The sequence below is a fragment of the Kwoniella pini genome, chromosome 1 (genome assembly GCF_000512605.2).
Source record: "Kwoniella pini CBS 10737 chromosome 1, complete sequence".
NCBI lineage: Eukaryota > Fungi > Basidiomycota > Tremellomycetes > Tremellales > Cryptococcaceae > Kwoniella > Kwoniella pini.
Window position 1 is genome coordinate 1,007,420 of NC_091716.1, and position 13,766 is coordinate 1,021,185.

A 13,766-nucleotide genomic window follows, 5' to 3' on the forward strand; every position below is an offset into this window, starting at 1 on the left:
GAAAAACCACATGTGCATGGTCAGCCGAATGCAGGTGAGATTCGGCCAGACTGAATTTCGCATTATGCCAAGACAATTCTAGTAGTGCCTTTGTCGATGTGGAGCACCTCCTTTATTCATAGGTATGACATGTAGACAAGCTGCCTGAGACCTACTTTTATTCTGTGTGTCATCGTTCTACTGTAGTACTGTCGATAGATCATAATCGTCTACCAAAACATAAGTAATATAGGATGCCGTCATCGACCAAGCCTATCGTTGTTGCGCTTAACCCCCTCCACCCACAAGCTTTGGCTCTCGCGTCCGAACACTTCGACTTGATCCTTCCGGATTCCGACCGCTTTGAAGCATGGAGAGAGCAAGCTCAAGGGATGTTGACTATATCAGCCAAAGTCACGAGAGAGGATGTGGAAGAGTCAACCCAATATGGCCAGCTTAAATATGTAGCCAAGCAAGGAACAGGTGTGGATATGCTAGATCTGGCAGCGTTGAGAGAAGCTGGAATAGTTGTAATGAATACTCCTGGAATTAACGTGAGTTCCGCCAAGGCAAACAGGGCTGATAGTCAGGCTCAAGCAGTTGCAGAACTTGCTCTTGGATTGATCATAGAGTAAGTGGACCAGTAACTTTACTAGGTTGACAGAATGCAGTGCAGCAAGGAAAATCAGCTCCACTCATGCTCGCTTTTATGCTGGCGAAAGTATAAGCAAAGCGGATGGTTGGGAAGGTCAAACTCTTTTCGGTAAAACTTTGGGCTTGATAGGTGAGTTATTGAAATTGAAACGAAAGCTGATCAGAATATAGGAGGCGGTGATACCGGATTTGCTCTCGCTCGAATGTTCCAATCTGCTTTTCATGCTCACATAATCTTATATGATCCCTTTCTCTCCAGCGCGGATCTGCAGAAATGGGGAAGAGGAATCCCTACCACTGATTTCACCCATACTTCATCGTTTGAGAAGTTACTCAAGGAGTCAGATATCGTCTCCCTTCATTGTCCCCTTACCAAAGATACCAAAGACATGATATCTGCTGAGCAATTCGATATCATGAAAAGGTCCTCTATTTTAGTTAACGTAGCGAGAGGTGGAATAGTCAATGAGACGGACTTGGAGGTAGCTTTGAGAGAAGGCAAGATCAGCGGTGCAGGTGTAGATGTAACGGTTGTAGAGCCTCCTACAACTGAAAAGTATGGGTCTTTATGCAGAGCCGGTTGTATTATAACGTGAGTGAAGCCTTGGTCAGTAGAAATCAGCTGATTGTTTGCTATAGACCGCACTATGGAGCTGCTCCTGCAGAAGTTCAGGAAGCAACATGTCTAGCGATGGTTCAGCATATGATCGACGCACTTGAGGAGGGCAATATACGGAATAGAGTGGTTTGAGGCGTAGGGAGGGAGGAGTAATAATCCCCTTCATTCAGCCTGCGCTTCTTTGATATCAGGAGATTTTATGTACAGCAACCTGGGATCTCAAGCATCATCAATAGTAGGACATCATGCACGTATAATATATATAACTTGTATGAAGTTATGATCAAATCGTAAACAAGCGGTTTCGGTGTAATTTTCCGTGTTATTACGTCAAACTGCGGCACCCCTCAGAATTAATTAGCCATTAACCCGGTCCGGTTAATACCTGAGCACTTGAGCCTTGTAACCATCTTTACTTAATAACGATTTACCAATACATTCTAGGTTATACAACTTGCAGTCCCGACAGATCGGCACATTATGACATCCCCTGCTCACAATGGTGCTGCGTCTACCTCGACAGACAGGGAGAGCAACGGTGATACTCCTGCCAGGCCAGCTATTGCTTCAACTGGTATAGGACGGATCACTCCGAGATCTGCTTGTGAGCCATGTAGAACCAGGAAGATCAAGGTGAGCACGCTGCAATCAAACGAAGCTGACAATCGTAGTGTACCGGAGAAAGACCGACATGCGCTAGGTGTCAAAAGCAAGGGAAAGAATGTATATATGCGAATGCGACAACTTCCTGGAGGTGAGTCTATCTTGTCTATGCTTAGCTGACTAAAGTCACAGCTATATCGCTGCTCTGGAAGAACGTATACGAGGCTTAGAGGGAGAGCGAGCTCAGTGGATTGGACAGCAAGATCCCGAACATTCCAATAAGCGTCAAAGACTAGATGGTTCCACTCCACCTGAATTGCCCCCATCCCCTTCGTTACAGCGACGTTTCTCATCAGGCGGAGGGTCCGGTACTGTGCATCCTCCGGAACGTCAAGCAATGATCAATGAATTACCCTCAGTCCACCCTGTTCTTATCCCATTCGATCGCTCAGCCTTACCACCACCACAGCATATACATGAATTGCTCTCTCACTTTTTCCTGTACACCAACGCAGCTTTTCCCCTCTTCCATATTCCGACTTTACAACGACAAGTTGACGTAGTCTGCTTTTCGGATGACTTGGTCAATCGATCCGACCTTGCAGCGGTCCTGTTCGCATTGGCTATTGGTGCAGCATCTCTCTTCAGAACAAGCCCACTACATTCGCTACTGTCGCCCAGAGCGGAATCATTCTTCCACATGGCTATGCGATTTACCATGCATGGAGTGGGCTTTAATAGCTTGGCAAGATTACAAATTCAGGTCGCACACCTCATATTTGTGCTATACAATCCGAACGCCGGAAACGCTTGGGATCTCGCTGGCGCTGCTGCTAGACATGCTCTAGGGATGGGATTACATCATGAATGGGATGATCAGGTGAAGACTCCCTTGGAAAGGGAGATGGGTAGAAGGCTATTTTGGATGTGAGTACACGTATCATGGAAGCCAGCTGATATAACGGTAGAACTTATTCTCTTGACGTGATGATGTGTGTTGTTGTCGCACGACCTCCTGTCATTCCGGATCAATGGATCAACGCAGAGGTGAGTCACATGTTGAAGATGCAGCTAATAATGATTTCTAGCTTCCATCCATTTACGATGACTCCCTCATTACCGACACCACCATACACGCAGGTGATCTTTCGCCTTTGAAAGCAGCATCACTCCAAGTATATCGACTTCGTCGAATTCAGTGCGAAATACTGACCCGACTCCACGCATCCAAGTCACCACCCGCAACGTCGTGGTTTGAAACAATGACTGAAAGGTTGGATCAATGGCTGGTAATCTGTCCAGAAGGTGCAGGATATGCCAACTCCGATTGGCAGACTCTACATTACCATGCTTCGATATCGATGTTACATCGACCTTCGAGAGCAAATCCGACACCGGACCGTGAAGCCGTCACCAAGGCTTTGATAAGCTCGCGAGAGGTGCTGAGGAGGAGCAAGGATATGTATCGTATGGGAAGAGTCAATTTTAGTGAGTGAGGAATGGCAAAGACATTGGCTGATATTTTCAGATTGGCTCACAATGCACAATCTATTCATTCAAGGAGTGACTTATCTCAACTGCCTATGGCAATCCCGTCAGAATGGGTGGAATATCGTTCCGTCATCGGTCGACGCATTTCTGGACGTTCACGTTTGCTCGTCGCTCATGGAAGGAGTTGCAGGTGAGTAAACTAGTAAAAATGGGCGGAACCAAACTAACGAGAAATTCTGGACCAGCTATAACGCCTGGTACTTCGGGCATTCGTAATGCGTTTGAAGCGGTTTCTGAGAAAGTTATACGGCAGGTCATGTCATCTAACGAACGCCAAACTAGTCCAATTCATAATAATCCACTCGAAGTATTTTTAGTACATCCGTTGGGAGATATGAATGGAGACGAGTGGGACAGGACTGTCGCCGTAGTCTTACAGCGTTTGCCTTAGTACTTTATGTGGTATTGGTTTGTAACCTGATGTCTCATGCACAGGGCTTGTGGCTTGAATCCAAATGACGTCTTAAGCCTTCATGCATCCTCCTGTAGCGTACGGTGTTTGGGCGCATTATTATGATCGAAGCATTTTTGCCGCAACTCGGCCGTTTTTTTTTGGAATGTTTTTGGTATCTTTCCCGATCTAGATACGATGATCGTAACTGAAAATGTACGTAAATTAGACGTCACCGGTCACTTCTTGGTTATTTTGATTTAGCTGAAAAACTATTTTTGTCTTTTTGTCTTGTAAACATGACGTCTGGGCAACGTTGTCCCAAATTTAGATGCATATATAATGGAAGACTACATTTTACTGCGATAATCCAATCTTGTCCGACCAGACTCATTTAATCACATCAACGCATCAACGCACCTAGTGTAATAATTTGACAACATGGCCAATACAGCTGTTGACGTTAACCCTCCTTCTGGATCGGTCCAGCACATCACTTCCCATGGTTCCGATTGGCTTTGGGCTGTCTTTGCCATCATGGCTTTGACCGACATCATTGTCTTCTTCTGGCAATTCACCCTTCCTCGAGGTCAAAGAGTCTTCCACCAACTTTGCATGGTGAGTCTCCCATTGTTGGTACATTGGATCTACGTGCTTACTTTCCATTCAGTTTATCCTTACCACTGCCGCTATTGCTTACTTTGCCATGGCTTCCGATCTTGGTTACGCTTCAATTGCTACTGAGTTCGGACACATGGGCTACGCAGCCGATACCACCAGACAAATCTGGGTGAGTTTACACGATCTTCCTGCATTTCGATTGATTTAGCTGATCCACTTCTTTGCAGTACGTTCGATATATTGATTGGGTTATCACCACTCCATCTCTTCTTTTGACTTTGGTTTTGGCTTCCGGTCTTCCTCTTTCCGACATCATCGCATTGTGCTACTTTGATCTTGTCATGATCGTTACCGGTTTGGTCGGAGGTCTCGTTGTCAGTACCTACAAGTGGGGTTTCTTCGCTTTCGGGTGTGCTGCTCTCTTCTACGTGAGTCGCTCACTATCTGCTACTTTGGAACTTCGGGGTCTCGTGTTGACGTATCTATAGATCTGGTGGGTACTTGCTGGTCCTGCTCGAGCTAGTGCCGGAGCTTTGGGAGCCGACTACAAAAGCGCTTTCACTTCTTCCGCCGCTATCCTCTCTTTCCTTTGGTTACTTTATCCAATCGCCTGGGGTGTAAGTCTACGTTTAACCTCTACAAAATTCGAGTTTCAAGAACTGATGGTCATCTTTTTTTTAGCTTGCCGATGGTGGCAATGTCATTTCCCCTGACTCCGAAATGATCTTCTACGGTATCCTTGATGTTCTCGCCAAACCAGTCTTCACATTCTACCACCTTTACAGATTATCCAAAGTTGATTTGAGCTTGCTTCAACTCTCTTCCGGTAAATTCTCTACCTCGGGTGGTGTGTTTGACCAAGAGAAACACGCTGCTGCTGGTGCTCCTGCGACTGTCGGTGTTCCCGCCGCTGCTGGTAGTGACGCCAAGAAGGGCGGATTCTTCAGCAAACGGGGACAACGTGACGCTGTCGCCACTGGTGCTGCCCATGATAACGTTCACCCTGGTAGACTTTCCGAAGCTACTGCTGTCAACGCTTAAGAAGTTGGATCCAACTCAATAAATTACTAGATGCGACGATACTTTCTATTTTTATAATCATCCTATAATTCGGCTTATGTCCTCTATCGTGATTTAAACAACCCAGAAGAGACTTGACCCACATATACACAATTCTATAATATACAATATATTCTGTATCACTTAATAAATAACTGTAGCCAGTATGCATTTGATTTGATACAACGAATACTGTCTAGTCATACAACTTCATTTGCATTTTGTTGAAGAATTAAAAGTCATCCTCGTCATCCACAGTCAAGCCCCAGACTCTGGCTATATCTATCCAAAAACGTTCCTCTGATCCTGTACCAGTCAAAGGCCATCTAGTGCCTACTAGCTGCCGTATCTCGACTTGTGTCAGAGGTGCTGTGCGAGAATACTCTCCTCTAGGTCGAGAATTGATAATTCCCTCCAACCTAGAGTGCAGGTGAAAGGTATTATGATGTAATTGTCGAAGAATTAATCTTCCCCTTCTAATCGCCTCATCTTCCGATTCGTTATCAATTCCATCTTCTTCTCCATCAGGAGCGGTAATGACATCGTCTTCGCTTCCCAATAGATGAGCATCTTCTTCGCCTTCGTCCAACCTTAAATGACCTTCTTCTCCCACAATTCCACGACCTACAGCAAATCCGCAAACCCCTACACACAATTTCCAAGCTCTTTCCATAACTTCAAATGCTAACAACCACCAGCCACCTGTCTTGCTCACTCCTGCATGAACGGTTGGCGGAGACGATGTAAGCAATAAGAGGGACTTGTACAAGGGTAAATCAGCGAAAGCGTAAGTGATGGGAATCGATGTATTCTTGGGTTGATGATATGTCGAATGAATAAGCGGTGTAGGTGTTGTAGGAGCGTTCTCTATGGATGACGGGATGGTGAGAGGTACCGAAGAAAGATCAATGAACATATCATATACCCCATGATGCGATTTGAAAATTGCGTCTGACGTAGCTAGAGAAGCGGCATATGATCAGAATTCACAACGAGTTGCAGTTGAAGATTTCAACTTACTCGCTACCCATCCTCCTGTCCTCGCTTTCAGATCGGTTAAATCCATGAGTCCAACATTCCCTATCCACTTTGATGTTTCGGAATCTGGTGTGGAGTCAGGCGAAAGAGACATAGACCAGATGCACCAAGCGAAAGCAGCTAGAGGCAAAAGAGGAGGAGTCGAGTAGAGTATCTGCATAAGAGAATTTTGAGTCGATCCGCTGACTACCTTCGGGATCATGGTAACAACTTACGATTCTTTGGCCAGCAAGGACAGCTTTGTACACTGGCACTATCGACGGACCTAGTATACCTAGTAGTGAAGGCATGTATGCAATAGGGTGTACGGGCTGGAGTAGTTAAACAATTGTCAACAGGCATTGAGGTTGCCCTTGCGGCGGTCCAGAGACTCACAGGCAAATCTGCTCGTCCATCAATCAGCCTTCTAATTCCTCCGACCGCTTCTTTTCCTGTGGTTTTGATAAGATTGGAAGACGGACATCCAGGATGAGAATCAGCACGATTATCGTGCCATACTTTTGCTAGGATAGTGACGGCACTTGAAGGTGAGGTGGAGGTGGACGGTGCATAAGGCGAGGATTCTAGGTCTTCCAACTTGTCGAACAAGTCTGAAAGAGGATCATGAAGAACAAAGAGATCAGAGGGGACAGAAGGGTTCGCTATCATTATGTCGGCCACTTGCTCAGCTTTGCCCAAAGAGGGTTGCTTATTTGAACTTACCAAGTACTACGCCTAAAGTACCCATCCTTCTACCTCTGGCACTTTCATCATTCAACCTGCTCCGAAATACTCCTACTCCTGGTAACTCATGATGAGTGAACAGTACGAGATCTGAATCCAAAGCGTGTAGCCCGGAAGGCAGAGTAGTATGCTCGATAGTCTCTGCAGGAAGGTCTGGGAAGAAGGCGGCAGTCATTGTTAACGAGAATATCATAACGACCAGGCCAAGCATAATGTCACTCACTCGGTAAGGAAGCGTAGAAAATGACTGATTGTCCCTTGATATCGTCGAAATGAGTCAGGAAGATCGCTGCTAATGGAGGTAAATTGACCATAGCGGAAATCTCAAAGCTCTCGATATCTGGAACGAGATGTTGTAGTGAATAACATCAATTCAACATTGTTGTACTTTCATAACCGGTTATTCAGGAACTGTCTTTATGACGTGTCTCTCTGCTACAAATTGTTTATCTGATAAAAAAGAAATCGCTCTCAGGTGTAGAAGATTCAGATACATTGTCTGAGTATCTCAAGGCATGGTATACATGTACAAATGCTACGAAACTATCTAGGTCATATTCAACATTATTGGTATGTTTATGCAAAGTACTGTTTCACAATCAGCTATTATTAGCTATTGCCCTTTCAAAACGGAGTTTATCATCAAAACTTACGTGATGTTCTTTCGCTTTTCGAGCTTGTACTTCCAATATACCACCATGGAAATGCTCATGCGATAATTGAGTAGCGTTTTGTCGCAAAGCCAACTGTGTAAATCATCAGCTCATCGTCCTGCTTCTTTGCATGTGCGGAATGGCTTACCATTCCCGCTTCTACACAAACCGCTTTCAATTGAGCACCATTCATGTCTTCTGTCGATCGCGCTAATTCCTCGAAGCTATTCCTGAGGTCAGCTTGTTCGGAAAGCAGATGGGGATGATTGTCACTTACTTTACACCGTGGTGATTGAGCTTTCTAGAGTGAATCTGTAATATACGTTCTCTGGCTGATTCGTTGGGCAAGGGGAATTCTATCTTTCTATCTAATCGACCTGAACGCAGGAGAGCAGGATCAAGGATATCGATTCGGTTGGTGGCGGCGATTACCTTTCACATAGATACTGGTTAGCAAGATTACGGGGTTTCCCTGTTTCCGCCGAGTCGATAAGCTCACTTTAATTCGACTATCACTTGAGAAACCGTCCAATTGATTCAACAACTCTAACATAGTTCTTTGCACTTCTCGATCTCCAGATTTATCACTATCAAATCTCTTTGTACCGATGGCATCCAACTCATCAATGAAGATGATTGCGGGAGCTTTCTCCTTAGCCAACTCGAAAGCATCTCGAACTAATTTGGCACCATCACCGATATACATCTACACCACGGTTCAGCTGACTGACGACACTATCTCATGATGAATGGAACTTACCTGAACAAGTGCTGGACCAGCAAGCTTCAGATAACATGCGTTGGTTTGAGCAGCACAAGCCCTTGCAAGTAAGGTTTTACCGGTACCTAGGCGGTTGTAAGCTGTTTTGCTATCGCAAAAGGTTACGGGACAGTGCTTACCAGGAGGACCGTACATCAAACAACCTTTTGGCGGTGTGATACCAAGGGTCTTGAACTTATCAGCCTGTTGCATAGGCAATACACTATCCAGTTGTCGGTCAGCCAAGGAGCGCTGAAGCGTCAAAAAATAACTCACATAGCCTCTATTAATTCCTCAACTTGCTTATCTAAACCACCAATATCTGTATAGGTCTCGGTTGGTCTCTCATCCACTTCCATAGCTTTTACTCGGGCATCATATTCTGCAATTAGGCGGGGAGAGTGTCAGCGGTTGAGGCTGTCCATTGCAATGTCACACTCACCAGCCGGTAATTTGTCAAGAATCAAGTATGAGTCTTTGTTGACACCGATTAAATCACTAGGACGTAACTCTTCATGAGGGACAAGACCTATGATAGGCAAGAATACGGTCTATTCGATCGCAATGATCTGATCAGATTATTATCATTGCAGCGAAGGAAGAACACATACTTGTCTCGTGGAAGTTTTGATTACGGCACATTTGGATTTTTTAGCGTTCTGCTCGTTATGAGCGGCTCCCTCCTGTTCCTCAGCATCGACATCCAGGATCTGTGAAAGCGAATCTTGAAATCAGCCCCCATATCCAGCAGATAAAGGCGTAAGCCGATTTGCTTACTTCTACCACCTTCGATACCAGATAAGGTAAAACCTTGTTTTGCTTGATTTTAGTCATATTATCCCCGATTTTATCTGTCATCTGTTCTCTTTCATGGGCAAGCCTTAACGATTCCTGCCTCATCATCTTGATTTCATTGTCAATCATACGTGTTTGCATCTTGATATCGGCGGTTTCTCCCTATTGTTTCAAGTTGATCGATTAATCAGGGTGGAACTTATGATGAACGCTAAGACAAGGGTGTATTTGATGAAATTGAACGCTTACAGTCTTGACACCCTCTGGGATATCCTCCAAGTCATCCTCCTGAGTTTTCTCTTCCTCCATAGCTACATCTTCGGCAGGTGGATTGGTTGGATCAGTATTTTGCTGATTCTCTCCGTTCGACTGTGAGACAGCAACTTCCTCAGGCTTGTTTTCGCCATTACCAGAGTTCTGAGGGGGAGGAGGAGGATCTGATGCGGCTTCGGACATGTTGTATGGGTGATGATTTCGGAATTGGTAAGATGAGAGATTGAGAATATCTTCACAGATATATTCACGATTCGTCAGCGAGACATTCATTGACGCTTCAACGCGATTCTGTAACATTTGATCCCGTTGCACACAAACTCAAATCGTGCATACCACGTGTTCTTAATGTGCGTCATCGATAAATAATATCAACATAGTTGACTGTATTTTGTGACGATGCTGATGGTATTATTGATATGTAGCATCTCAAAATAGATCAGTGATAATCACATAGCAGTCACTACGGCCTGAGCGCCCACTTAAACAAGACAGTACATAGTTCCCGATGCATTTTTCAACGCGAAATGCATTCTACCTTCGAGCATCAAATTACCGGGTCATTCCTCTGTTTTTGTATCTGGACGAGCGACATGTGAGCTCAGCCCGAGAAGTCAACCTGAAGGATGCTGATGTAGATACACAAAGGTCGACTGGATGTCCGAGAGAGTACTTCAGCTAGTGATAGGTGCTTTACAGCCAAAGTATGTCTCATGGCTTTGATAAGAGAGAAACTAGAAAACTGATTCTATTTAAATGCAGAATATCTGATATATTGTTTACATCGCGGGGGACGAAAAAGCACAAGGTACATGTAGAGCGAGGTGGTGAGTCGAAGTTAAGTGTACAAAATGCTTGATACGCAAGAGCTGACATCATAGACTGCTTTTACCTCAGAGGGGTATCAATATTGTTACTTCCTTAGAACAACTACCAGAACAGAAGTGGTTTTGCTAAAGGTATGTCCAACACCGTTATGCCTATGGAGCATCAGCTAATCGTTGGCGGAAGGACAAATCTTATTCTCTTCGACCTCCTACCCCACCTCCCGAGCCGATACAAGTACCATCTCCTACTAAACGCAAAGCCCCCTCATCATCTTCAAGAGTATTTAGAACACCCCGTCGAGCTAGGACACGATCGCGGTCCGGCACTACACAGATGGAAGATGTCGATGCGAGCATCACACCGCCTTTGCAGACTATGGATAATGTCGATCAAGATACCATTGATGAGGATGGAGTTCGTGTAAAAGCAGAACCAGTGGATTACGACGCTGATCGGACCGAATCGATGGAAGAGACAAATATCAAGGATTGGAAACCTGATGTTGACGTGACGTATAAAGGTGAGTCACTGACAATGTTGAAGGTATACGCAACGAATTGACATGATATGTATAGGATTCGGAACGTCGTCTGTACAACTGGTACTGATTATCGAGCCATATCCACCTCTTGCGCCTTCGCAGTATGCTCCACCATCATCTCGACTTTCCTCACGTTCAGCATCAATTGCTTCTGCCAGATCTAGATCAAGGTCAAAGCAGGGAACAGGCGCTATACGGTATTCTTCGACTTCACTATCCGTGGAACCAGGTGCGCAAGCTAGATCTCAAACTGCACATGCGCCAAATATGAGAAATGCAAGTCGATCGGTATCGGCTGTTCCCAACTCTCGAAGAGGTGGTGCTTCTTCCTCGGTCACTCCATTCGGTAGAGAAGAGAGTTCGACGCCTGGACCCAGCGCAAGTGCTGGTCGTAGACGGATGAGTCAAACTCCATTATTTATGCCTCGTGATACTCCTTTTGACGATGATGAAGAGGACGAAGAAGCTCATGAAGCCTATGAGGAGGCTTTACGTGAAGGTCGAATGCGATTACCTTCGGTCAATAGGCCGGCAGGCGATGAAAGTGGATTGAGGAGGATGAGGGAGGATGATGATGATGATCTCGATGATATACCTGAGAGTATAATGGATATTGGTGAACGGTTGGTCAGAAATAGTCAAATCGAAGAGGGTGTTATAAGGGTTCAAGGTGGTTGGGAGGAAAGAGCTGAAGGTGAAGAAAGTGCTGTCATGGGTAAAGAAGAACCTGGTGATTGATTATACGAATTTAGATGTCTACATGCACATAATAACATCCTCTTATGTTTCTACACAATCGTAAATCCTTCATCTTCTTGCCTTCTAGTTCATAATCACCGAGGGAATTAAGGGATGGGAAAGAGGCTATGCTTCTAAAATGCTACAAGTTTGGGAAAGACGGAAATTGAATCGCCTGAATAGCCAATAAACGAAAAGATTAAAAGGTATATTATGATTTTTGAAAAGAAAGCAAGAAATTGAAATGAGCAAGCGATTTACCTGCGAAGCGGCATTTGTGAAGAACTAGGAGAATATAACGAAGGAGATAGACAGTCATGACGAGAAGATGTATCGCTACTATAATGTTTCTTTGGTCATAATCTTTCTATGCTGATTTATTTGTCTTCTTCGTATAAGTTTTCCATCCATTTCTTAGCTACCCCGTAATCCTTCTTACAATCGGTTAATAATTTCTTGATTCTTTCTAACGCTTCGTCGGCCGATAGGCTCACACCAGCTTCTTCGTCTCGCTTGTGACCGTAATGTTGCATCTTCTCGCATGAGGCTTGTACTCTAATGATACCAAGAGCGGCGGATGAACCTTTAAGGAAATGACCAAGAGATGAGAGCTTGGTCAAGTCTTCGTCCACGCTGTAGTATGATATTGACACGATTGAGCAAGACAAAGAGGATTGGACGATCATTGATGGTGGGAAAGGATATTTGTGAGAGCACCACAGGTTGATGTGGTACGATAGTGAGGGGGGTCATAGCAAATATCGAAGAGGTGTATGATACATCGATGGCAAGAAGGAGTGATCGAGATAAGGAGATCAGGCACAGAGATGTCCATTGTCAGCCTTCTTTGCTTTGGGAAGTAGTTGAGTCAGTTCGCAGACATACATTGCAGCTTCCATATCTTTGAAGGTAGCTTCAGCTTGCTCAAAGTATCCCCACACTATGCCTTTCGAGAATGAGTGTTTCTCTCCATCTTCGTCATCACCCTCATCCTCCTCATCCATGTCCATGATTTGTTGAAAGGTCTCCATGTCGATCACATCTTCATCAAGCTGTTGAGACGGATGCAAGATCGATCGGATTGGATGGAAAATAGGTTAAGAGACAATGACCAAACGACAATCAGCTAGTATTTTTGGGTTTCCATACGATCGGACTGACCTCTGGCTCCTCCTCTTCATTGTCCTCCTTGACCTCATCCTTCTTCTCAACAATTTCTGCAGGCTTCGGAGATGAAGAGGAGGCTTCAGGTTTCTCCTCTACTTTCTTGGTCGGCGTTGTTACCTTTTGATCTTTGGTATCAGACATGATTGTTTTATTGCTAGTGCGACGTCGTGAGGTATATGCTTGTGATCAGGCGTAGTGAAAGGCCTATCGTACTATCGTACGGATGATGGGAATAATACTAGAGAAAGTGTTTTTAGTGCGATCTATGATTGTCTGATGTCTGAAATGTAATGGTGTAGTGGCGTCGGAGGAATAAAAGGTGGTCTGCGCTGAGCCTGATTGTCAGTTGACGTCAAAGTGGCTCGTACGCTTTTGTTGAATTGATTTTTGATGAAAAGAGCGGAATGCAAAGGTGATCTTTTGTGTGTATAGGTATGATACGTGTTTTTATCTAGTTTTATCGCCCAAACTCAGCAAATGACTAATTCTTGTTTTTTTTTAAACGATGTGGTCGATTTCCGGAGCTAGCCTAAGTATTTCGGCTCAATCTGTACGGTAATTAAATAATGGTGATGAAAGATTATAAGGCGATTTAACAAGCAAGCGCCTTTAGGGAGGGCTAACTGTAAATTGACTGGGATATGTTTGAAAGGGTCTCATAATGTCATTATTCATTCCCTTTAGCTTTTGGCTGGAAGTGACGTTTCTCAGGGGTTTTGGAACGAATTCAGGGAAATAAGAGTAATCCCAATCTCGTCTTCGAGGCACAACAG

At 44.6% G+C, this 13,766-nt stretch overlaps 7 protein-coding genes across 7 annotated transcripts; 4 read left to right on the forward strand and 3 right to left on the reverse strand.

The window, feature by feature from the left end:
* Positions 1-233: 233 nt before the first annotated feature.
* I206_100389 (uncharacterized protein) lies at positions 234-1,384 on the forward strand (the record flags this gene model as incomplete). Its single annotated transcript, XM_070202183.1, has 4 exons — positions 234-610; positions 669-767; positions 893-1,225; positions 1,273-1,384. The coding sequence occupies 4 exons, from the start codon at positions 234-236 to the stop codon at positions 1,382-1,384; spliced, it is 921 nt and encodes a 306-aa protein (XP_070058284.1).
* Positions 1,385-1,732: 348 nt separating this feature from the next.
* On the forward strand, positions 1,733-3,797 carry I206_100390 (uncharacterized protein; the record flags this gene model as incomplete). Its single annotated transcript, XM_070202184.1, has 6 exons — positions 1,733-2,006; positions 2,086-2,782; positions 2,944-2,995; positions 3,088-3,343; positions 3,417-3,536; positions 3,592-3,797. 6 exons carry the CDS (start codon positions 1,733-1,735, stop codon positions 3,795-3,797), a joined length of 1,605 nt encoding a protein of 534 aa, XP_070058285.1.
* Positions 3,798-4,238: 441 nt separating this feature from the next.
* On the forward strand, positions 4,239-5,459 carry I206_100391 (uncharacterized protein; the record flags this gene model as incomplete). Its single annotated transcript, XM_019152708.1, has 5 exons — positions 4,239-4,415; positions 4,468-4,587; positions 4,646-4,846; positions 4,907-5,035; positions 5,100-5,459. 5 exons carry the CDS (start codon positions 4,239-4,241, stop codon positions 5,457-5,459), a joined length of 987 nt encoding a protein of 328 aa, XP_019014846.1.
* A 250-nt stretch (positions 5,460-5,709) lies between these two features.
* On the reverse strand, positions 5,710-7,552 carry I206_100392 (uncharacterized protein; the record flags this gene model as incomplete). The annotated part of the gene is made up of 6 exons (XM_019152707.1): positions 5,710-6,437; positions 6,498-6,669; positions 6,731-6,826; positions 6,891-7,156; positions 7,218-7,391; positions 7,462-7,552. The coding sequence occupies 6 exons, from the start codon at positions 7,550-7,552 to the stop codon at positions 5,710-5,712; spliced, it is 1,527 nt and encodes a 508-aa protein (XP_019014845.1).
* A 262-nt stretch (positions 7,553-7,814) lies between these two features.
* Positions 7,815-9,902, reverse strand: I206_100393 (26S protease regulatory subunit 6A-B; the record flags this gene model as incomplete). The annotated part of the gene is made up of 12 exons (XM_019152706.1): positions 7,815-7,826; positions 7,892-7,984; positions 8,040-8,115; positions 8,169-8,323; positions 8,391-8,597; positions 8,652-8,737; positions 8,792-8,874; positions 8,928-9,033; positions 9,094-9,202; positions 9,263-9,361; positions 9,429-9,608; positions 9,696-9,902. The coding sequence occupies 12 exons, from the start codon at positions 9,900-9,902 to the stop codon at positions 7,815-7,817; spliced, it is 1,413 nt and encodes a 470-aa protein (XP_019014844.1).
* A 325-nt stretch (positions 9,903-10,227) lies between these two features.
* On the forward strand, positions 10,228-11,826 carry I206_100394 (uncharacterized protein; the record flags this gene model as incomplete). The annotated part of the gene is made up of 6 exons (XM_019152705.1): positions 10,228-10,314; positions 10,368-10,423; positions 10,482-10,546; positions 10,617-10,678; positions 10,731-11,067; positions 11,123-11,826. 6 exons carry the CDS (start codon positions 10,228-10,230, stop codon positions 11,824-11,826), a joined length of 1,311 nt encoding a protein of 436 aa, XP_019014843.1.
* Positions 11,827-12,203: 377 nt separating this feature from the next.
* On the reverse strand, positions 12,204-13,134 carry I206_100395 (uncharacterized protein; the record flags this gene model as incomplete). Its single annotated transcript, XM_019152704.1, has 3 exons — positions 12,204-12,459; positions 12,712-12,878; positions 12,988-13,134. 3 exons carry the CDS (start codon positions 13,132-13,134, stop codon positions 12,204-12,206), a joined length of 570 nt encoding a protein of 189 aa, XP_019014842.1.
* Positions 13,135-13,766: the final 632 nt, after the last annotated feature.